Source organism: Columba livia, chromosome 12 (assembly GCF_036013475.1).
Source record: "Columba livia isolate bColLiv1 breed racing homer chromosome 12, bColLiv1.pat.W.v2, whole genome shotgun sequence".
Lineage (NCBI taxonomy): Eukaryota > Metazoa > Chordata > Aves > Columbiformes > Columbidae > Columba > Columba livia.
This window is the reverse complement of record NC_088613.1, coordinates 9,976,579-10,000,000: the sequence shown is the minus strand read 5'-3', so window position 1 is coordinate 10,000,000 and position 23,422 is coordinate 9,976,579. Positions and strand designations below refer to the sequence as shown.

The following is a 23,422-nucleotide window of genomic DNA, read 5'->3' as shown; positions in this document are numbered from 1 at the left end:
GAGGAAGACAGATGAAAGGGAGGATGACAGCAGCATTTGTAAAGGTCAGTGTGCATATATATATTTAGGTGTATATATTTTTACTCATTTGTTATATATATTATTATTACTACTACTTTTAAATCAGAGCTGGAACAGCAAGAAGTTACAGAGTGGCTTCCTGCTAGTTTGCCCATCACATCAGCTATAAATCTCTGCAGAAAAGACCAGCCCCATTCTGAGTCACAGCACTGTCTGCCTAAGTGCTTCCAAAACCCTCTACTAATCAGCTTTAAACTACCATCTGCAGAATCTATTCAGAAGTGGACATAAATGCACACAGATGAACTGTGATTATTACTGAAGACAAAAAAACCCTCAAGAATTAGGGGTGCACGTTCCTAATGCTTTTATCTTCTGAAAAGTGCACATTTTGAAAAGGAAATTGACAGGGAACAGGGAATGAAGACAAGAGATGAATTTCTTGAGGTTATAGTAGAAGATTTACGTGGTATGAAAAATAAAATTATATCCAGGAACATTCTTTGGTCATGACAGACACACAACATAACCTCAATCTGACAGTGCAGCACAGAACGTCTCAACAAGGGAGAATCACATCCTCTGAATCACTAGAAAATGGAAGCAATAACAGGTTCTTCTAACAAATATTTCTGAACCCACAATTAGAATGAGAGGTGCAAAGTGGCAACCAAGAGAGCACCTGAACTGGTGGGTCACTCAGAAGGTGGCTGCACAGAAAGTCATCCATGGAAAACATCCCTCAGGCTAAGTGTAGACAGACAAATGACAACACTGCTGGAAACAGGCCAGAGAACAAAGAATAAGCTTTATAAGTCTCTTTGGAACAGTATCAGCATCTTCTAAGAGTTAGGAGGGGAACCAGAAAAAGTGCTTGATAGCTGTTCTTGGGCTTCACAATGCAAGGAAATCATGGACATATTGGAATGGGTGCAGCAAAGAGCCACAAAGTTGTTTAAGGGACTGAAGCTGGGAGGCTCTGGGCTGAGAGAGATGAAACTGTTCAGACTGGAGAAGGGAAGGCTCAGGGGATCTCACACACACGTACAAACTCCTGATGGGAGGGAAGTGAAGAAGACTAAGCCAGAGTCCCAAGTGGTGCCCAGTGACGGGACAAGAGGCAATGGGCACAAACTGAAATACAAGAAATTCTGTGCCTTCTTACCTCTGACACCCTGCAAATGACCAGAAATCATTCTGGGATGGGAAACCTCTTGCAATGACTGGCTCATAAATGAATGAAGTTATGCTAATTATTGCCAATTAACTCAGGTTTCACAGCTGAGTACAGAGTAAAACAGCTCTATGTCCTGGTTTCAGCTAGGACAGAGTTAGTTTTCTTCCTAATAGTTGGTATAGTGTTGTGTTTTGGACTCATACCAACAGTATGAGAAAAATGTTGATAGTACACTAATGTCTTAGTTGTTGTTAAGTACTGCTTACACTAAGTCAAGGACTTTTCAGCTTCTCATGTCGTGCCAGAGAGGAGGCTGGAGATACACAAGAAGCTGGGAGGGGACACAGCCAGGACAGCTGAGCACAACTGGCCAAAGGGATATTCCATAGCATATGACATCATGTTCAGTATATACACTAGGGAAAAGTTAGCTGGAAGGCCGCTGCTTGGGAACTGGCTGGGTATTGGTCAATGGGTGGTGAGCAACTGCATTGCGCATCACTTGTTTTACATATTATTTTATTATTATTTTCCCTTTCTGTCCTATTAAACTGTCTTTATCTTAACTCACAAGATTTACCTTTTTTTTTCCCCCCCCATTCTCTTCCCCACTCCACTGCAGGGCAGGGAGTGAGCAAACAGCTGTGTGGGGTATTTAGCTGCCTGCTAGGTTATACCACAACACTATCACAGAGGAGAGCACTAACTTATCATATTAATATTACACTACTTGAAGTACTCCTTCCAATTTTACCTACTCCTTTCTTTTCTGTCCTGACCTGCAACCTCCATATATCAGTAATTTTTTTGCATAGAAGTTCATGAAAGCGTATTTCATGTACTAACAATTCACCAAAAACATTCATAATGAAACTCTAGCCTTAAAAAGAGCCACCACCCACACATTACAAATACTTCTATTTGTACATTTATAATATTATTGCGGTTTAAAAGAAGGGAAGCTTGAACTTTTCAAATGCAGTACTTGAGCAGGATTTCAGCAATAACCTGAACATTTTGCTACCTTGCTACCTGCAGTTGTAACACTTACTCTGTAATCATATGTAGAGTCTGGGTTCTCCTCACAAGCAATGACCTCAGGTGCCATCCAATAGGGCGTGCCAATAAATGTGTTTCTTCTCCCAATAGTCCTATCCAGCTGAGCGCTGACACCAAAATCCACTGAAAAGCCAAGCAGAGGTAAATAAATTAATAACAACTTGTATCCATGCGGCAGAGTGTTTGCTTGGCTACTTTCATGCTGTTTAGAACACCAAACCTTTGGGCTACAATGCGTATCAAATCTGAGTTCCTCCAGTACATCTCGTCCAATAGTTGAAATGTAACTGCCTTTTCTTCTTGTTTTTGACAGAAGGATCAAATAAACAGCATGCTGAATCTGCCAGGCAGGTTACAGCATACTTTACTTGCTCTGGGAATGCATTACAGAATAATTTATACTTGAGCTAAACACTACATTGAGTAGAACTTGAGATCTTTAAGATGTACCTGAAAGGAAAAATAGTATCTATGGACAAGGCAAGTTTGGATGTGTCCAATATGGCCATTTGTGAAAGCTGGAAAGAACTATCATACCACTCCATTCTGAGGTGATTTGGAGTAACTTTTGCCCTGCATTCATGCACTATCTTAGAACAAGCTGAAGACTATACTGGTTTATTCTGATCTCAGACTCATTGTAATGAGAGAATCATGTGGTGCTCATTGTGCTGAAAAGGGTGTTACTTTCATCAGGATTGTATAGCAAAATGGTTTTGTTCAGATATGAAGACAGCCCTATACAACCAATAATTATATGATTGTATTTATATTTGAACAAACCTCCAAGATTCACTAATTGGATCCACTGGGCATAGCACTTGTGTGCTATTCACAGAAAAGACTCCATCAAGGAGCAGATTTTCTCACTTACGTTACCTTATTGCAGGTCATCTGCAAACCATAATCATTTGTACTACTATAATTTAATATGCCTGTTCAGCAAACCTTTTCTGACAGTAAGCAGGACCTGGTCTCTGGGATCACTGTGTGTTCTGTGCTTTTGTTCTCCAACCCTACAGTGACTCATTTCAAATAAAGAGAGACAGAGCATAAAGACCATCCCAAATAAGAGAAGTGCCCTCCTTGACACTGCTCCTTTAAAGCATTGCCATGTGTTCTCTGTGATGTCTTCCCAAAACATGAAGAAAAACATCCCCTCCTCAACAGAGATATGTACTTGAGTTTAGTCCTAGGAAATCAGTTGTCAACACTGACATGTCACAGCTTGAAAGGAAATAAGTAAACTCTCCGTTATTTTTGAGTGATAACTATTAGTAAGAGCTACTCATCAGTGATAGCCCTTAGACATAAGTAATTTCACCTACTGTCACACATTAAAATCTCTAAGACCAGTTCCCTTAGAGAAATGGGTTAGCATAATTTATTCCCCCAAATTTTTATTTTGGAAGTCTTTGCATGCCAGGATCTGCTGTGAAGTCCTGATGGTGCTGTGACTTACTAGACAGGTTCTATGTTTGACTGCCCAGAAGTAGCTGTATTCCCCACAGGCTGTGAGCGACATCCTTGCACAACATGTCACATTTTCAGCTCTTTCTACATGACAGACACCTTATAAACACAAGCATTAACGTTACTTGACATATTTGTGGCTCTTATGTTACTGAAGGTTCTTTCCAAGACAAGACAGAAATCTTAAATTTTTATGAACAGGTTTCTAGCGTACATGTAAGGAAACTTACCCAGCTTTACTTCTGCATTTTCTGTGAGAAGAACATTCTGTCCTTTAATATCTCGATGGATGACATGGTGAGCATGAAGATGTGCCAAGCCCTAAAAGAAAACCAGACTTTCTTTATTCCTTCTTCCTATCATTATCATGACTGTGTCATTATTGTCCTTTTCTGCTTTTACCCTTCTCAGACTTTATTCATGGGGAAAGTCCTTTAGATGTTATTAGCAACATGAAGACCCCAGTTCCGGAGAGGAGAGAGGACAGCAACTGCAGGTTTGATTATCTACTTTACCCACAGGCCTGACAGTAGTGGAGCACCTCTGAAGTCAAGTGTGAAGAGAACAAGGTGCAATACTTTAAACTGGTGTCCCAGAATCAAGGGCTGCCTCCTTAAACTATGTATTAAAAGCAAACAAAAGAGGGAAAGGGCAATGCAGAATGCTCTGTATGAGGACCAGATACAGCAGCTGGCTGGATACAGTGGCTTAAGTTCTGCATTCAGCAAAACAGTGTTCAACAGTAAAGGGACCACAGAAAGTTCAAAATACCGTGTCAGACCTCTTTTTGAATGCAGCAAATACTGCTTTCATTCAGCTAATATTTGTAATATTCTGTCTCCTCCTTCCTTACAAAATTGCTCATGGTTAAACTAGCATAGATATGAAGGAACACACTAGAATAACATGTTCTAGTAAGCCAGGGGATGCTTCACTCAAAATGCCTAGCCTCTGTAATATTAATGAATTCAAATAGAGCTTCCAATCAGCTTCTGTTTTCCAGAAGGGAACACTGTCAATCCACATGCAACTAGGTAATTCTGTTTAAGATTCTGGAATGCTGTTTAGTCAACATTGCTTCTAATATTGCAGAAAAGAGGCCCCTGAGTGTGTGCATGTAAAGGAATTATGAACAGAAAGACCTTACACAGCACCAACAGCTGAAGCAAAGAGCAGCAAGATCTCCTGATGTGGAAGACAGACTTACTGAAAACAGAAGATCTATTTATTTTTCTAGATGCTCAGAATGTGGACTTTCAGAAGATGGCTATTTGCCATAGGAGCCAGGAATTTTCTGTACTTCATAAAGAATATGTGATTAACTACAATAATATGGGATGTCAAGCAGTCATCACGCTGGCTCTTCAGGCTCTCCTGAACTGAAGGACGACAGCCCATCAGCCCCACAGCAGTGCTCATCAGTGACCTACATTAGTGACCAAAGGTGGCTTCGTTGCAAACAAGCACCAAAGCTCCATTGGCACAACTCACCCTGAGAACCTCTCTGCAGATGTAGGCAATCCAGTCTTCCTTGAAACAGTTCCCTTTGGTCTTCTTCACCAGGTCAGTGACCGAGCCCGCACCGCAGTACTCCATCACCAGCTGCAGGAAGACAAACGCGATACACCTTCACCACAGCGCTGACGGGCTGCCAGCGGAGACACCACCTGCAAACACCCGCTCCACCACAATCAAGGTGTGGCAAACTACATGCGACCTTCCCGGATGCCAAGGGACATAAAATCTGGTTTCCTGAATCGCACTCATTGCTGAATAAATAAAAAAAACCCTCAGTACGGTTCCTCTCCTACAGCAGATTATGGGTTCTTTTTTTCCCTTTTAGAAACTATGAAATCAGAAAAACAATAGCTCATATAATAATACTGACAAACATAAGAAACTTCAAATTCTGAAAAAAATCCCATTTTGCTGCAAAGCTTCAAAAATCTTGCAGCCAAAAAGAAAAAAAGGAGGGTTTTTTTCCTTTGCTTTATTGTGAATTCCTTTGTTGCCTTTTTTATTTTCCAACTGAAAAAAAGGAGAGGAATGCAACAAGAAAAAGGAGAGGAGGGGAAAAGGACAAGCTCTCTTTCACTACTGGTAAAAAAAAAAATTACATCAATGTTTCATTTGGAAAAAACCCCACCTCGAACAACAAATCAGACTGACAAGACAAGTCACAAGTTTTATGCCCATCCTCAGAGGAAATCAGAGGGGATGGAAGACATGTAGGGAGGAACAATTTTGCTCTTTTATATGTTATTCTTCAGAACAATGACTTCAGAGTTTCACTGAGACAGAGTCCAAGCCAAGCATATTGGAGCTCTAAAGAAAAGAGCTGTAAACCTCATGAACAGAAATAACACTAAACACTTACCCAGAGCTGATCATCTTGGCCTGCAGGACTTTTCTTTACAAACGCACCATAATATGTAGCAATATTCCGGTGATGGGAATACTTTTTTAACATATTTATCTCCAGCTTGATTTCCTCCTCTTCATTCTGTAGCAAAAGAGAGCAGAAGGCTCCTTAGGTGACCAGAGATCACTGAGCTGTGGGGCAACCTCTGTCTTTGGAGGCTTCCAACATCCAGCTGGAACCAGCCTTGAGCAACCTGGTTTGATCCCATGGCTGACCCTGCTTTGAGCAGGAGGTTGGACCAGAGACCTCCTGAGGCTCCCTCCAACCTGAGTTATCCTGGGATTATGAGACTGCAACTGAAGGACAGGCTCTTAAACCAGTGACCGAATCACCCTGGTCCATTGGCCTAAAACAATGAATTGCTAGGGTTTGACTTAAGGAATAAAAAATGTCCCAGCTTGGGTATAACAAGCTCATATTGTCTCCTCAAGCGGCTTGGACAGGACCTAATAATCCCCAGTCTGCGGTTTCTGTTTGCAGTAATTTAGTCTTAGAGAAATTAACCAGATTCAAACAAAAATAAAAATATTCCTAACACCCCATTACTTAAGTACTTGGAAAAGCACTTAGTGCACACATCAGCCGATTTGTCTTCCCAATCCCGTGGAGGGTCTCGCTGGAAGGGAACTGAGCCAAGAGGGAGGTGACTTGTCACAAATCAAACTCCAGAGGCAGCACAGGGTTAAGATCTGCTCCTTCCTTACAGCTGTGAGGCTTCCCTTCCTGGACCATGGAGTTTTTCCCCGCTCCTAACATCACGCCAGCAGTGACTAGGGCTAGCACACCCCCAGACACCTCCTTCCAGGCACTACCCAGCCCGGTTTTCCTTCTGCCTTTGTTTCAGTCTCTTCAGGGCAGACATTCTCTTCTGCCCAGTACGGCACCGTGCACAATAAGATAACTAATAGAAACCCAAACTTTAATAATTACATTAGAAGGAAATGCCCTTTTTCAGAAATAACTGCCTGACCTGAAGAGGTCCTCTCAGAACCAGCTCGTTTGCTACATCACCACCAACAGAACGGTGCACAATACTCAGTGAAAGGTTGTAGATTTTGGTGTTTCATTTGCTTTAATAGGAAATGAGTGGTGTTGCAAGGTATCTTTATACCAGTTAAAAGGAGTATAACAAAGCCGAAAATTAATTTACCTTGCTGCAAAACATCCCAGTCAGCACTTACTAGCTGAAGGGAAAGAAAGGATCTGTAAGGAGGGAGCAAGAACAGCTCAGCCCCACAGGACATTTTTCTGCACTTTTCCATTATTTTCCAGTAGTTTTGCCATCAAAGCATTCCTTTAACCATCAAAACAGACTGCTTACAAAACCAGCTGTGTTGTCCTTTCTACCTGGAGCAAACATTAAAGCCTGCCAGGCTGAAGCCAAATTCCATCAAGCATATGCATATGATGCATCTTATGAAACCCGACCACACAAAAATCATTCCCAACAGAACAAAGGGACCAGTTTGTTTTCCCCAGTAACATCAATCCACAGGAGACACGTTACCAGACTAAACCCTAATTGTTTTAAGCTTTAGGAAATGGGAAATGTAAAATAACCCGACTTGAGGCAAAAATCAGCTATTCCAGGTTTCAGAACAGCCCCTTTGTTGAACACAGGCTCCCAAGCTGCACACATTACACATTTATCTTTTGTTTGCAATTAAGGAGAAAGGAGGATCCTTAATCCTTGGTTTGATACAGCCCTGGATATTGCATGGCTTAATTAGCAATGGTACAGAGGAGCCCGGTGCAGCATGTGGACTCTCCAAGAGAAATCAGAGCTGGCTCCAGACGGCGTGCAGGAAACCCTCCATAAGCATAGTCCTACTTCTCTCTGCATGGGGCCAGGGCACAACCAAAGGGAGCTGAGAGCTTGTGCTGCTGCTTTCTGAGAGGGGAAACAAGGCTCTACCCCCTTTTGGACTCCAGATGGTACATGTGAAAGGGTAGAAATGGGCAGGTGAGGAGAAGGATGCAGAGAATAAGGACAGGGAAACCACTATTCTGAGTCCTCTCACTGATATGAGTTTCTGGTAATGGATCTTTAGGAAAGAAGGGCAGAAAGCGGGAAAAACAGAGAGGACCTCCTTTCCTTCCTCTGCTGTCCCTCCTGCATCCTGCCCACAGGATGCAACCAAACATGTGGAGGGGAAACATTAATCTTTGGTAAAGGCCTTCCCCAAATTACTTAAGATCTCTTCAGATATTAAGGTTTGTGTTTAGTTGGCTGGTTGGTTGGTTGGGTTTTTTTTAACTCTGCCCATCTGCATGAACTTTGTACTGGTGGAGCCCGACTGGAAAGCTTCCCTGCTATGCCCTCAGCACCCACCCGCAGCTTTCACCAAGTTCCCCCTGGGGAGCTGGCAGATCTCAACCACTTCCTCAGAGCTGTTGCCTCTTTTTCAGCTCTTCTTCCTTTGCCCACTTAATTTGCTGAATGTTGGAACTGTGCTGGCACAGCTCGTCTGAGTACTTTCTGTTCCTCTGCAACCTCACCTCCATGTTTTTAAAACAAAGATAACCATGCGCTTGTTTGTAAACACAGTTGGAACACCAGGCAGGCTCTTCCACTCGCAAGAGCAAAGAGCAGCTGCACACGTGTAATGCTACTTTCCCATTAGCAGCAAGATGATCCAATTTCTGCTTTATCTCATGCATTATCTATTAAACCAGAAGGCTGGAACCTGCTCCCTCCCTGCACCTGCCTGTTCCCTTGTCCATCAAGACAGTTACCTGTGCTCACACATTGCTGTTTGCTGCTTGTGTCCAGGACAAGTGCCTTGAGAAGACACTGCTCAGATTGGACAGGGGGCTTCCCTGAGGAGCCCCACCACCGCTGAGCAGAAACCCTCTGAGCCAAACTCCCACATCCTCCAAAGACAGAGATGTAACTTCAAGTATCAGTCAGTCTGTAAGTGAAAGGGCTATACAGGACAGCCAGTGGGCATTACAAAAAGTACTGTGTATTCACAGCGCTTGAGTGAATTTTGGAAAAAAATTAGTCTATTGCACATAGAGAAACCAAAGCAGAAGGGTAGATATGAGCAATTCCATCCCACAGGCCATGTCTGAAACCCAGTTAGGAACTGAACCTAGACTTGCTAAGTCTCAGGGCTACATACATCCTTCAAGCAGGGTGACCGGGGACAAAAGCGCCCTCAATTTTTCAGTGCATGCACATAGTCAGGATTTCCACTTTCCACCACCCCTCTGACAGCGTTACCATCAGCCACATCTCCCAGGGGTCCAGAAACCTGCTCCTAAGTCATGCCACTTAAGAAAAGGAAGCAAGCTTGCAGATGTACATGTGCAAAAAGCTGTTTGCTTTCATAAACCAATGCGTTTCTGGGCACAGATGGCTGCATGCACAAAGATGACAGGTTCCTGATCAAAGGCTATTCTTGAAGATGTGAGCCTATCTGCAATGATATCAGGAAGCAAAGGACTAGAAAGCACACACCTCTGACCTCAAATGGAAACAAGATCATCAGCTGATAAACACTCCACCAAGAGACACCTTCGTACTGGGGCAGTTTTAATGACAAGTTTCTCATTTATGTGTTATTTTGTTATCTGGAAAGACTGAAAGCAAGGACAGACAGAGAATGACCTGCTGCAGAAGAGCTGTTTGATCACCTGCACTGATAGCTGAAGAGAAAAGCAGCAATAATTCAACCTCTTTGCAAGCACTCTGCTCGGAGGCGCTGTCAGACGGCAGGAAGCAGAGCCTGTGTGAAGGGGTACATGAGCACACGTTGCCATCAGCTCCCCTGCAACCATTTCAAAGGGCTCCCCCCACTCCCCCCGTAAGGCGGCACGGCAGCACTTCCTGACAGATGTCCAGAGGATCCCACAATGACCGCAGCATCCTGCTGCTGCTCTTCACAAACCAGCCTGGGCTGCAGCTCTTGTAGCAAAGGGCAGATTTGCTCAGCTCTTGGTGTGCCTCACACCTTAAGAGGTGAACAATCAAAGCTGAAGCTGGTCAGGGAACTTCTGATGAAATAATTTCTTGCCAGAAAAAAACAACAACAACATAGATTTGGTGAAACAGAATCTTTTGGCAGAAATGTACTCAGTACGTTAGCTGAAAGACCTCTTCGGTTGGATTTTCTAGTGATGAAAATGATATTCTGTTGCTAGAGGAGAGAAACCCACTGCAGAATATCCAAGTAGCAAGGAGGTAGCTCAGACCCCTGGGATGTGAGACATCCTTGTTCAATCCTATGCTCTCCAAAGTCAGTCATCACTGACCTATGTCTGAGCAGGTTAATAATCAAACTACAACCAACCTACACTGCTGTGGGGGTCTGTCAAACTTGGCCACTGGAATGGCCCCACTTCGAATGAGATCTACTGGAGGCTTGAACTGGAGAGTCCTCTAAGCAAGTACACAAATCACAAGGCTAATCCAGGCACTCAGCTCTTCTCCATTTTTTTGGAGACATGTGGAGAGAAAGAGACTGCATTTGCCTTGATTTTACTTTTTTAAATCTTGCTGTTTCCTACCACATGAAATCTTCACTCCCTAAGAAAACTGTTCCCTGTGCAGCACTAATCAGATCATATAACCACCCAAAGATGAAAAAGGGCACAGAGGCCAGAAGCCTCCCATCTCACTCAGGCAGGTTTAACCAAGACAGCTTCCATTTCTCACAAGCCGAATTCCACATGAGATGTTGCTCTCCAGGGCAATTTACAGGCAGGACGTTGGAGACACGGATTTCAATATTTTAAAGACTTTAATGCCTCAAGCTAGCTTTTCAAGATAAAAGGATCAGAAAATAACTTAAACCTGAACAGACTAACAATGCAAGAGAAATACTGAATTCTTGACAGGCTCACAACACTGAAATTCTGGAGATTAAAAAGAAGCTTGCCAAGAAAGGTTGGACCAGATGATCCTTGAGGTCCCTTCCAACCTGGGATTCTATGGTTTCTACATTACAGTTGGGACCCACTACTGCTCTAAGAGGCTTCAGTAATGAAATGCTATGAAGCAGAGAAAAGCTATTGCTATTTTACAGGAGAAATGAGCTTCAAGAGATGCCCTGGACACATACAGCATCAGCCCCAGCTGTACCCATGCTCCTGCCTACTGCAACTGCAGAGCAAGAATGCATTGGCTGCAACCAGCCATCTACTCTGCACTACAAGCGACCAGCAGCACAGCCCCTGGCCAGCAGTAACCCCATTTCTTGCAGCCACACAACTCACCCCGAGTGCTCTGGGAATTTGCACCAAGGTGTCTGAAGGGCTGAGGACCACAGCTGCCACCCCCGCCCTGCACACAGCCACCCACAGCACCGAAAACAATCTGGGTTTACCGCATCACACCAAGCTGTGACATGTGGTGGCTGAGGAGAGGACAACCCCAGGGCAGAGCAGACAGCTGCAGGAGGAACCAGCAGCAACCACGTGAATTACTCCTGCACTGGGCTCCCAACATCTCACAGAGGCACCGCCAAGGGCCTGGAGGAAACCCATGATGAAGCGGAGCACTGCATCCAGGTCTGCCAGCCTGTGCCCCAGCAGCAGGAACACAGCCAACCTCGCATTACCAAAGTGGAAATAACAGGAGAAAGCCTTGTACTCACCCAGCACCAAGGTCAGGAAGCAGAAACAACCAAGCACAGCTGAACTGGATTTGTTGACGGCTTAGTGGGAGAAAAGCACCAGGGAAAACCCTTCCAGGTAGCTGCACCAACACACTCACCACTCAACTCTCAAACCGTCACAACTGTTCTGCATTAAGTGACCCAACATGAATATAGCACAATCTGTTATCATTGCCCCTCAAGCAATGGGACAGATTCCCCAGTATGATGCTGGTCCTGTAGCCTGCAAGGAAGCAGCAAATCAGACCTAAACAGCTGGGTTTTGTTCCCAGAATCATGCAAGTCTATCAACACGAATTCTTGAAGCTGGACCACAATACTGTCTTCCATTTAAATTTTGTTTCCAAGTAATCAGGCATTACTGAATGCTACAGTTTGTTCTTTATGTACAAAGGAGACCACATTATATATAGCAAAGGGAAGGAAATCTTTCCAAGGTTCCCTTCCTACAGCTTTTGCTTCAATTGTTTCAGCAAGGAAGGGACTGTCACTGGTGTTAACATAATGGCCCAAAAGCGACATCTTTGGCCAGCCCTCAGGCACTGTTGACCGACCCAGCAAAGCATGGAGCAGTCCATACAGCAGCCCTGGATCCCTTCCAGGATCTGTCCTGTCAGCTCCTCTGTCAAAGCACAGAGGTGCTCTGATCTCTGCAATCTGTCTGCAACCCTAACCTTATTCTTTCTCGCTTCCAAAATCCAGCAGCCTCATGTTTGGTGACTGCCATGTTTTAAAGCCAAAGCAGCTGATGATATATGTACCTATAGAGCTAGAAGGAAAAATCCCACCAATCTAATGCAGCACTCATTTAAAACAAGCACTCTCCTCTGTGCATGGAGAACAGCAGAACTGGTAATTCAGCTACACATGCATATTTTACAAGGTAGCAGCCATAGCCAAACCAGCCCTTACATATCTAAGTTCAAAAAACCCAATGTGCAGTTCAGACTACTTGCTGCTCAGGGCTGGATTCCCACATCATCAGCAGAAAGAACTGTCCTTGACTTGCCTTATGTGACAAGGCCCACATAGACACCAACTTGTTCTGCTGACTTCTAAGACAATCAAAAGACACACAAAAATACAGGCGAGGCTTGCTTGTGTGTGCTCAAAACACCACGTGTAGACGTACCACTGGCAGACTTGGCCCAGAGGACTTAGCTCTGTTTATTATTTCAGGTGATAACCCTTCTGCAATATTGCAAAAGGTCTCTCACTTTATCTTGGAGTTTTGTACCCCATATCTACACTGCCAGAGTGACAGAATGGGGTGCTGGTCTTCAGTGAGACCAAGCGCATCCTAACAACCCGCAGATTTCCAGTGACCTTGAGAAGAGGCAGCAGGGAGTCTCCCCAACCTTTCTGGGGCTCAGGCTCACACGGTCTCAAAGAGGTAAGCTGCTTCGCTACCGAATGTGCTCTTAAAAGGAGAAAAAAAAAATAATAAAAAAAAAAATCAATACTTAGCAACTTTTTCAGGACCCTGTTCCAGCACTGACACCACTCACATCACTCTATAAATGTGAGCAGGGCCAGTGCCAATTAAACTGTCTCCTTTTCTCATCTGTCAAACAACAATAAAGAAGTGCCACATTTGCATGTCTGACATGTTCCTGCTTGCTGGCTGTCAGGGTAGCTGCTCTGAGGAATGGCTGGCACGCGAGGGGAGAGGATGCGAGAGAACAGCAGGGGCAGCGCCGAGCTGCAGGAAATCTTTTACTTGCTGTCTCTGGAAACAGATAATCAGCTAGAAATAAGCAGGAAGATAGTTCTCCTCTTTGTTATTACAGACCATCAAAACATATAGCAATGCATTCCCTTATTGTGTGGTTACCACTGGTCAAGTACAATTGAAAAATCTGGTTGTATTAACACATCAGCACTTTTTAAAGCACAAACCAGTGCTCAGCAACCATAATTTATACTACTGGATCATCTTTTATAAGCTATCTGCCTTCTCACAATCCAATTATTTATTTCTCCTTGCACGGTGATAACAACATTTTTATTTTTGGTTTTACACTCACCTCAGTAACATTCATCACTTTGATCGCTGCTAGCTGCCCAGTCTTAACATGGCGACCCTGTTAAAATAACAGAAGACTAAGTGAAACACATATGCATACTATGTTTACAGTAACAAATTAGGCATATAACAACTGGGCTTGAGTACTCGCTTTCAGTCACATATCAACAAGCTTTCAGTGACATAAAACTATCAAGATTGGTGATGTGTTATCAGGCCCATACCCTCCCTTACCATGCTGTAATGTTAACTGAGTTGCCTTTGCAGGGCTGAATTTCCCCCTTTAGCACAAAGTGAGCAGCAATGCTGGGAGACTTCTGATGTCTGACACAACATGGCACGAGCTTATGGGTCTCCAGACAGCTCCAACAGGCATTGCCACCCCTCAAGCCTCCTTCTCTGGGAAGACCCAGACCTGGTTCTGACCTAACCAGAACCACTCTGTTGTCCTGCAATCCAGGGCTGACAGGTGGTGGGGAAGCAAGGCTCTGGGTAGCTGGCACTGTCCTCACCTCCCTGCCCTACGTCTTCTGGCTCACCTCGGGGTGAAGAGGAAACTCTGGGTTTCACTACATCAATCTGGCAACCTCTATGTGGCTGCCAAGAAACTAAAGCTGTATGTACTTTCTTAGTGTGCTGCCCTTTTTTTTTTTAGAATTCTTACTTCAGCTGAGTTAACTATATCTCAAGCTACCTCCCCAAAAGCATGCAGAGACTTTGTATTTAAAATGTAGTCTTCTAGGGTGGTGGGGAGCAACTCTCCCAGGGCTTTGACTGTGTGTATGCCTACGTACATACACACACTTTACTAGAGAAATGCCTACACCACACCATCATTATTAAGCAACAGATAACTGGTAATTTTAGACTTGGTAAAGTGGCTAGTTTTTGAAAACAAAGCTAGGAAAAGGAAGGTAATAGGGGATAAAGCTATTACAAGGGCAAACTTGGTAACGACACTAACAAAATATGGTTCACAACAATGGATATTAGAAGTACAACCAGGAATCTTGCTGTAAATTATAGTTTCTTTGCTTGGTTAGGTCAAGTTGCTGAACAGATGCCGTAGATGCAGCGTTCTGCCACGATAACCAACACTGAACACTAATCTCATACTGCAGTATAGTATCAAAAGATTTGTATGAACAGTGGGTTGGCTACACATCCTAACTCCTCACTTCCATCAAATCTTCAGAAAGGGGTTTGAAGCTTTGAGACTGCAATTTTGTTCCTGAAATAGTAGTGCCTGCAAAGCTGTATATTGAAATAACTAACTGATATCAGTTAAGTGAGCCAGAGGAAATCAGGAAATCAAATACAAACTGCTGCAGTTTGCAGACAAAATGATTTGCAGGTGCAACTTACACCGGCAAAATTAAAAGCTGGGTTGATGTCATTTAAAAATCCTGGTCCTATCTGCACAAAACTGCATACCAGTGTTATTTCTAAGACTAAGCAATTTTGCATCGAAGAAAAATGATTCTTCGTTCTCAGGTGATATGTCACAGTCATGTTTTCTTTTACAGAAAACTAAATCCTGCTGAGTTTTTGTATATTTATAAGTGTCCTCTTTCTGTGGAAGCACTCTGGGATTGCTTTTCTCCTGGGATTTTTTTCTCATAAGCTCTTTTTTTTCTCATAAACTTTTTCTTATAAACTAGAATGATAGGTTTTACAAACTACTACAGACCTCAGGAGGAAAACAAATGGGACACACCCTCACCAGGCCCAGGACACGGCGGGCAGTGGCGAGTGCCAGCCTGACAGATGCTGGTGTTTGGTCAGCATCCATCCCCTGATGTTTGTTTGGTCAGCATCCATCCCAGCTGACGTCAACCCCAGTTAGCGAGCTTCCTCTGCACAGCCACAGCTCCTTTGTTGGAGGCCATTGTTTGCAAATGTTTCCAGGCATTGAATGTCTTGGCAATACAGCGATAGAGGGCCTTCCACAAAATACAGTCATGCTAGACACGTTGGCACCCTGGTTTAACTCCAGAGTTTGTCTGGAGTCAAGAGCGCTGACAATTCCATGTCTCTGGCCACCACACATAGTCGGCGACCAACCCATCAAAATGCTGAGTCTCTCTTGGGCTGCTGAACATTGTGCAAAGGATGACATCAAGAATCAACCCTGATTTTCACAATTACAGTGAAGCATGGAGATGAGCTTCTTTACTGAAAAAATAAATCAATCAATACTAGGCTATCGTTGCACTTGATATTGAATATTCATAAGACTAAGAAAGGAGGAAAGGCTTGGCATTCAGTTTTGATTTCACAGCATGGCATCTGGTCAAATTGTTCCTCTGTAAAACAGACATCTACTCTTTTGCAGCCACGGTTATTTCCACTGCATGCAAGCCTTCTGCTCTCACTCACTTCTACCACTACAGATGAGAATACTAAATCCCCAAAAAAGTTCACAAAATTAGCATTTATGAGAAAGAAAACAAGCCCTTTTGTTTGGTGGGTTGTGTTTCACCTTCACATAACAAATGTGTCCCTGTTAAATGAGATACACAGATCAATCCTGCTTCTGCATTCCCAAAAGCTCCCATGTCTGCAAGCGGGCTGACGGCTGGGCGAGAGGAGCTCAGACTGTGCAGAGAGGGCAGGATTGTGCCCCATGCCTTGTCTCAGTGCCCCGTGCCTCGTCTCAGTGCCCTGTCTTCCCCGTGCCGTACAAAATTACTACGAGCCTGAGGGAAATGCACAGGCTCACCTGCAAAAAATACTCTTTGACGGGGTAAAGCAGGCTTTATACAGAAGTGAATTCTGTTAACTACACACACTTCAGACCCTCACGTTCTTTTAGAATCCTTTTTCCTGGAACAAAATAGAAAGCAGCTCAATCCACCAGAGAATCCAAACCCTTCTCAAGAAAGGAAAGAAGCAGTAAAAACTCATTCCTGCTTGTTTGCTCTAATTCTCACCTCACAGCAATTTATTTTCAACAACTGTTATCACACTTTTTGCAAGAAAGTCTTTCACATTTCTTGGTTGCATTAAGCTGAAGAACCTCGTCTTCCACCCCACAAGTTTGCACAGGGTAATGCAGAGGGCTGCAGGTTAACCTCATGAAAAGATATAAACATATCTATATGTTTATATCTGCCTTTTGTCAACTATCTAAAAGGCATGAATTAGTTTAAGTGTGCATAAAAAAAGAAGTATCTTGGAGAGTGTAGCTAAATATGTATCTACAGCTATATATCTACATAAAGACATTTTCATCATGAGATACTAATTTTACTGTCATCTTGGCAGATTTATTTTTGATTACTGTTGTACATTTTCCTATAGTAAAGGATTTATTGTTATTGTAGAGCAATACATCTCAAAAGTGTCTGCACCTGCTAACGTATGCAATGAACAATGTGGCAGAATTACACAGCACACACAATCATTTCTCCTTACCTCTGACATCATCCCAACACACACAAGTAAAACCTTTCCTTCAAATACTGCCAAAGGAAAAGGTTCAGTCAGTGCAGGCAAAATAATCAGAGAACCCTGGAGACATCCTAGATTTTATTCCTTCTCCTCCCCAGAACTTCGCTGTCTATTCAGTTACTTATGAAACAGATGGGCTGAAGCAAAGCCACCCAACAGCTCACCCAAACACCAGAAGTCCCAGTGGGCACCCTACTGAACTCTGCACCACCACCCAAAACAGTGGGGGTGCTATTGCAAGACTCCACGCTAAGAAGCTGAAGCTGTCAGAGGATCTGCATGTTCACGTGAAGAACCATTAATGCCTGTGCAGCTTATCTGAGCACCGTAACAGGCTCCGCGTTACATCTGCTTTAAAAACCAGGCTACGACTGTGCTGGCAATGAGAACATCACATTTCTCTCGTTTACACTGGCTTTTCAAACTGTTTTGAGTTCATTTTCTTTGACACCTCTAAAAGCAGTAAACATCCTGAACCCAGCCCTGGGCTTCTCGTTAACACACCAAGACCAGTGCCTGAGTAAGAAGAGGTTTCAGGGCCTGGCCCCTTATTTTTTCGTTTATCAATAAATCTCAGAGGTTAGCCAGAGTTCATGGGAACTCACACATTGCTACTTTTGCTGAAGCCGCAAGGTTGAGAATGTTTGAATTGTTTTGAGAAAGGTGGTATTTTGATTTTTGTTTAAAGCTCCCAGGAGCAACTGGATGTTTTAACTGTTTCCCAACCGAATAAGATCAACAGATGCACTTACTTCCAGTGACAAGACATGCAGAAGTTTATCTCTTTTGATTTAATCCAACATAGGAAGAAGAAAAGGGGCACTGCCCTTCCTAACCCTCTACACAATCCGCTGCTGCCCATCCTCTCCAGACCATTTAAAGGAATGAGCCTGTTGTAATTCAAGAGCCACCATTGCACATTTCCTCAGAAACTGGGCAGAGGGTAGGAATGGTCTCTGGGCACATTTCCCTAATAAAAGGTTTCATCTTTCGCCCAAATGCTCAGTTTGAGAGCAGGTTTCAACTCTGGAGAATGCAGCCAAAACATCCAACAGCCATCTGCAAGTCATCCATATTCCCACCCAAGAATATAGCATTAAATGCTGTCAGACTCAAGCAAAGCTTAGACATAAACAATTCTGAAGCCCAATGACTTTCTAAAATTGAAGTTCTTGCCTACATTTTGATGAAGTATCCAAGCTGGAAGAAATTCTCCCATTAGCTTCAAGTCCAGCAAAATTCCTTGTCTCCTCCAGAAAATATTTCTGCACGAAGTCTGCTGCCGTTGCCAGTTAGTCACTACAGTAACATTCAGCAAATGTGGAGCCAGCGTACACATTTTTCAAATCTGCATACTGCTCATTGCAGCCACATTTGTAGAAGGTGCTTTATGCCAAAGATCTGGTGCTGATGAGCTCCAACTGTGCATTATCTCTGCAGGGAGATATACATGGAGTAGGACAGACTATTCAGTGTTATTTCTATTAGATATGTATTTATCATTTTAGCTGAATTAGATAAATGAACTGCTTATCTATGCCCTCTACTGAGGGTCAAGACGTATTTTTCTATTTACATCAAATAAGAGTATCAGCATTAGCGGTCAAGCTATTAACTGATAAAGGGGCTTTACATGGATTAAGTATATTTACAAAAAGATTCATTCAGTCACGTACAACACCTTTTCCTATTAGGTCCAAACAAAAATTTGGGGCAGTCCCTGGCTTGGACCACAATTACAACCACAGACCCAAGGTCCCAGTGACACATACGTGAGATTGTCAGGCTGTGGGTCACACGCAAAGAGCTTGACTGGGAGCTTCCCTCCAAGATCCTGCACAGCTCTCTCTTCCTAGGGGTGGCAAACAGCTCCCAGCAGCTTCTATCCCCACTTGTGATCCGACAGATTTGAAGTGGACAACTGCACGTCCAGATGACACCAGCCAGCCATCCCATTACAGTGCTGCACACTGTGCCAAGGCAGCCCATGTCAGTCCCCTCATACGCTTCCTTTTTGGCAACAGGCGCTCATTAATGTCCATGTGTTTACAGGTCCGTCCCATGTAGCTGTCACCATTTAACCGTGGCAGGAAAAGGCACACATGAAGGGTGGCTGCAGGATACCAAGGCAGCATTAAGCTGTTGAATATGACTTTGCAAAAGTCCCCATCTGCGCCCATGTCATCTCTGCAACCAGAAGTACAACCTCACTTTTCTCCCCCTTATAAAGCAGAGACTTTGGTGAGGCTGTAAGGTGCCTATCGTGCAAGGACATGTCCCAGCTGCTAGAAGCCTCAGACGCTTGTCAGTTTGTACCTTTGCGCCCACCTGGAGGGCACTTTCACACCAAACATGCTCTGCCACCAGGCACACACACATATGCAGCGCACTCAGGCTGTGCACAGACCCGAACAGCTCACAACATCTGCACAGAGGACCTCCAGGTGACCCTTGGCAGCACTGCCTGCTGGGGTAATCCAGAAAGTTGCACAAACTTAACTCTTGGGACCTTCTCTGGGTATTGAAGGTTTGTATTGGAAAGCAAGATGTGGCTGTCAGAGGTGGAGGACTTTGGAGGCCAGCAGACCTTCCCAGCCAGGAGCATTTATTATGGGACAACTGATGCATGCTGCAGCCATCGGCCCTTTGGGAGCAGGGTGAAGGCACAGCTGTTTTGCTGCAAGCTCTTACTGAAAGTGAACTTCAGCAACAAGGTTTCCTGTTCAAAACCCACTTAAGAACTTTGAAGTTTGAGCCCATCTCAGGTAAATCAGTGTGTGACCCTGTGGTCGCTGGTAGGCTGCCAGCTCAGCCTTCTGTGCCCCGAAGGACAGGACCCCACCCTTTTGCCCCTCTCCTCTCCACCCCTTCCATCCTGCTCACACAAGGAAAGCCTTCAAGAGACTATGCATTGAATGAACAATGCTCTGCGTAGGGATGCAGGAAACCCTATGTCCTATTCCCCATGACCTTAAAGTCACGATCCTTCTGTTTCCCTTTCCACCACACAGAGCTCTTCTTCTTAGACCCAGGTCTTTAGAAGAGATGAGCAATGTCTGGCACCACCAGCCCCAGAGCCAGCCTGGGAACACCAGCTGTGCCTGTTCCCAGCGCCAGCAGGCAAGGGCAGCTGCACCAAGCTCCCCAGGGGTTAGCATGGCAGGGAGGGGGACCCCAAGAACATAAAGCCTGCAGACAAACTGCTCTTGCACTGAAGTTTAGACACAGCCACTGTTTTACAGCATATGGCTGCTCACAGCCAACATCCTGCTGTCCCTTGGGGTCTTGACTAATGCAAACAGGGGAACAGGGTTTGCACATCTGAGGGTGTAGCGTTTTGGTGCTGGAAAGCATCACCCAAGAAGACAGGTCATAGGAGAGCCCTATCAGTCAAACCAGCCTATAATCCTTGTCTCAGCAACTGGTGCCATGTGAGACAATCCACTATAATCATGCTTGGAGCTCTTCAGCTAAAAATACAGCAGTGACGCAAAACTTGAAACGGGCCAGGAATAAATTCCAAAGAAGACATTATTAAGAGTTTGGAAGCTCACAGATTGTTTTGGTTAGTTAATGGTCTGAGAAAGAGCTCAGGGTCAGCCATGCACTGAATCCTAGCACTGGAATTCAGAAGTGACCCATTTCATTACAAACTATAACACGTGATCCACAAACAAACAAAACCACCAAACACACAAAAACAGAAAACCCCCAACTCACCATAACACACATCAGCCTTGGGCAGGTAATTACCAGTTTCAGAAAGTCTTGGGGTTTTGTTTGTTTGTTTGTTTTTTAAGCCTCTTGGAAGAATTCAGGACACGAGCCACGTGGAAATGCAGCTGCCATTTGGATTGTAGCGTCATCCTTTTAATCATGCAACTCAGGCTGCAGAAAGCCTACCTTTATTGACATTATAAAGTTTTAGTGGCACTTCAGTCACAACGTCTTCGGATATCTGTTGTATTGTGGGGCTCTGAATCAAAAAATTGTATTCCCCTAGAGTGTTTCTCCTCTTCTTTGAAATACGGGGAGATGCAACGTTCCCTTCAGAACTGACCATAGATATTTTCCTACAAGGGAATGCAAAGCGTGTCACCTAAACTCTACAAAATATGATCACCCTTGTCCACAGCTGGTCAGAATGGTGAACAACACAAAAATTAATACACTGTAAATAATCAAGACATGCTCTCCAAAGTTTATGTTTTTTGTTTGTTTGGGGGGGTTGTTTTTTGTTGTTTTTTTCTTGATTGTTTTTTTTTTCTCCTACATGCTAATTCCCACTCTACAATTAGATATGTTCCAATAAGTTAGATAAGATTTATGACTTTCAGTACCAGCCATACTATGAAGTCAAACGCTATTTAGCATGCCCTAGAGCTCAGGTTGTAAAACATTAACAGTAACATCTAATGTGTCTGCACATAGATATATAAAGAATGGAAGTTAATTAATAACACTTAGTGCACTTTTAGACAAAGCATGTTACATTAATGAAGAAATATTATACATATACACTATTTATAAAGAAGAGAAAAATTGTTTAAAAAATGATACACTGCATTCCAAATGAAAAAGGATAATTTTGTAAAGGTTAGAAAATGTGTACAGCAAAAATGCCTTGAACATTCAGAGAAAACCAAGTTCCTTTCCTAGCAAACACCACTGCCCTGTTTCTGTGCAGAACAGGTCACTCTATCCCTCCCACTGTTTCTCTCTCCCCCTCCTCATCCCAGAAGCAGGTGAGTATTTTGCACTCACTCAAAGTGAAAATGCAACCTCTATTTTTTTTTTTTAATGAAGTTTCAGGGCTAAGATATTAAAAAAAAAAATCAGGAATTTCTCTCAGGGCCCCTATTTGAGTCACACGGTTAAATAAAGAAACAAAAATATCACTGTAACTCATAACACTATAGAAGACAACTAAGTTGGCAGCAGTATAGGAGGACTTCCCACATACTAAAATAGCAACACGTTAGCCAAAGGAAGAGATTAGAACATATAACTTCTATCAGTCACTTAAAATTCAACCCATAACCACAATGACTAGAGGGGAAGGACGGATAGCGCTGATTTCAACAGTACCAGATCAAACCACCCTGATCTCTGGAGGAAAAGGACAGATTTTCACCCCTGCCGCAAGTACTGTAGCACAGCCCTCGTGGACTCTAAAACTCAAGAGGCAACAGAAGCACTTTTTCTGCCTTAAAAAAAAAAAACACAAAAAAACAACCAAACAAAAAAAAACCCTTTCAGTTCCTATTTCCTCCCATTGTACAAGTGGAAACGCAGATTGTTTGCTTTGCTTCATGTTTGTCTGTGTCTGACTGCAGACCAGTGGGAAAAGAAAATTAAACAAAGGAACAAATTCAAGACCTTTCGCAAACACATATTTGAGTACCTACATTTTTCGCATTATCAGTATGGTCAGTTGTTCATCCTTATGCAAAACATGAGCCACTTGAGGCTATGGCATACCTTTTGTGATTTTGAAATGTGCTCCCAAAGAGGTCATTCACATTGTGATTAGCAAGATCAAGCAAAGCACCAAGGGCTTTTGAAAACACCATGTTAGTCATAATACAAAGAACGGAGTTTTGTCCACTGCTTATTTGAAACGGGTGGTGTCTGCAGCAGAAGATCCCATGTAGTCTTCACAGTATCACAGTATGTTTGGGATTGGAAGGGACCTCAAAAGATCATCTAGTCCAATCCCCCTGCTGGAGCAGGAACGCCTAGATGAGATCGCACAGGAACATGTCCAGGCGGGTTTTGAATGTCTCCAGAGAAGGAGACTCCACAACCTCCCTGGGCAGCCTGTTCCAGTGTCTGTCACCCTTACTGAGAAGAAGTTTTTTCTCAAATTTAAGCGGAACCTCTTGTGTTCCAGCTTGATCCCATTACCCCTTGTCCTATCATTGTTTGCCACCGAGAAGAGCCTGGCTCCATCCTCATGGCACTCACCCTTTATATATTTATAAACATTAATGAGGTCCCTTCTGCAGCTCCATGCTCAGTTTGAGGAATCCGAAACGTACCCAATTCTGGTGGCTTTTCCTTATTCACCTGACATCCAGGCACGATGCTTTTGATATCCTATGGCTGTTGGAAGTTTCTGTGCAACATGAACTATGTGCAAGAAGGAAGAGCAAGAACATCCCTCCATG

At 43.6% G+C, this 23,422-nt stretch overlaps 1 protein-coding gene across 3 annotated transcripts in view; it reads right to left on the bottom strand.

The window, feature by feature from the left end:
• NRK (Nik related kinase) overlaps window positions 1-23,422 on the bottom strand; it is a 101,939-nt gene that overhangs the window by 54,084 nt on the left and 24,433 nt on the right. For all 3 annotated transcript variants that reach the window (XM_065077820.1, XM_065077822.1, XM_065077821.1), the window contains exons 3-7: window positions 13,801-13,857; window positions 6,108-6,233; window positions 5,222-5,332; window positions 3,961-4,051; window positions 2,250-2,380 (exon numbers count right to left, since the gene is read on the bottom strand). In XM_065077820.1, the coding sequence (XP_064933892.1) occupies window positions 2,250-2,380; window positions 3,961-4,051; window positions 5,222-5,332; window positions 6,108-6,233; window positions 13,801-13,857 (516 nt within the window). The remainder of the gene's footprint in view (window positions 1-2,249; window positions 2,381-3,960; window positions 4,052-5,221; window positions 5,333-6,107; window positions 6,234-13,800; window positions 13,858-23,422) is intronic.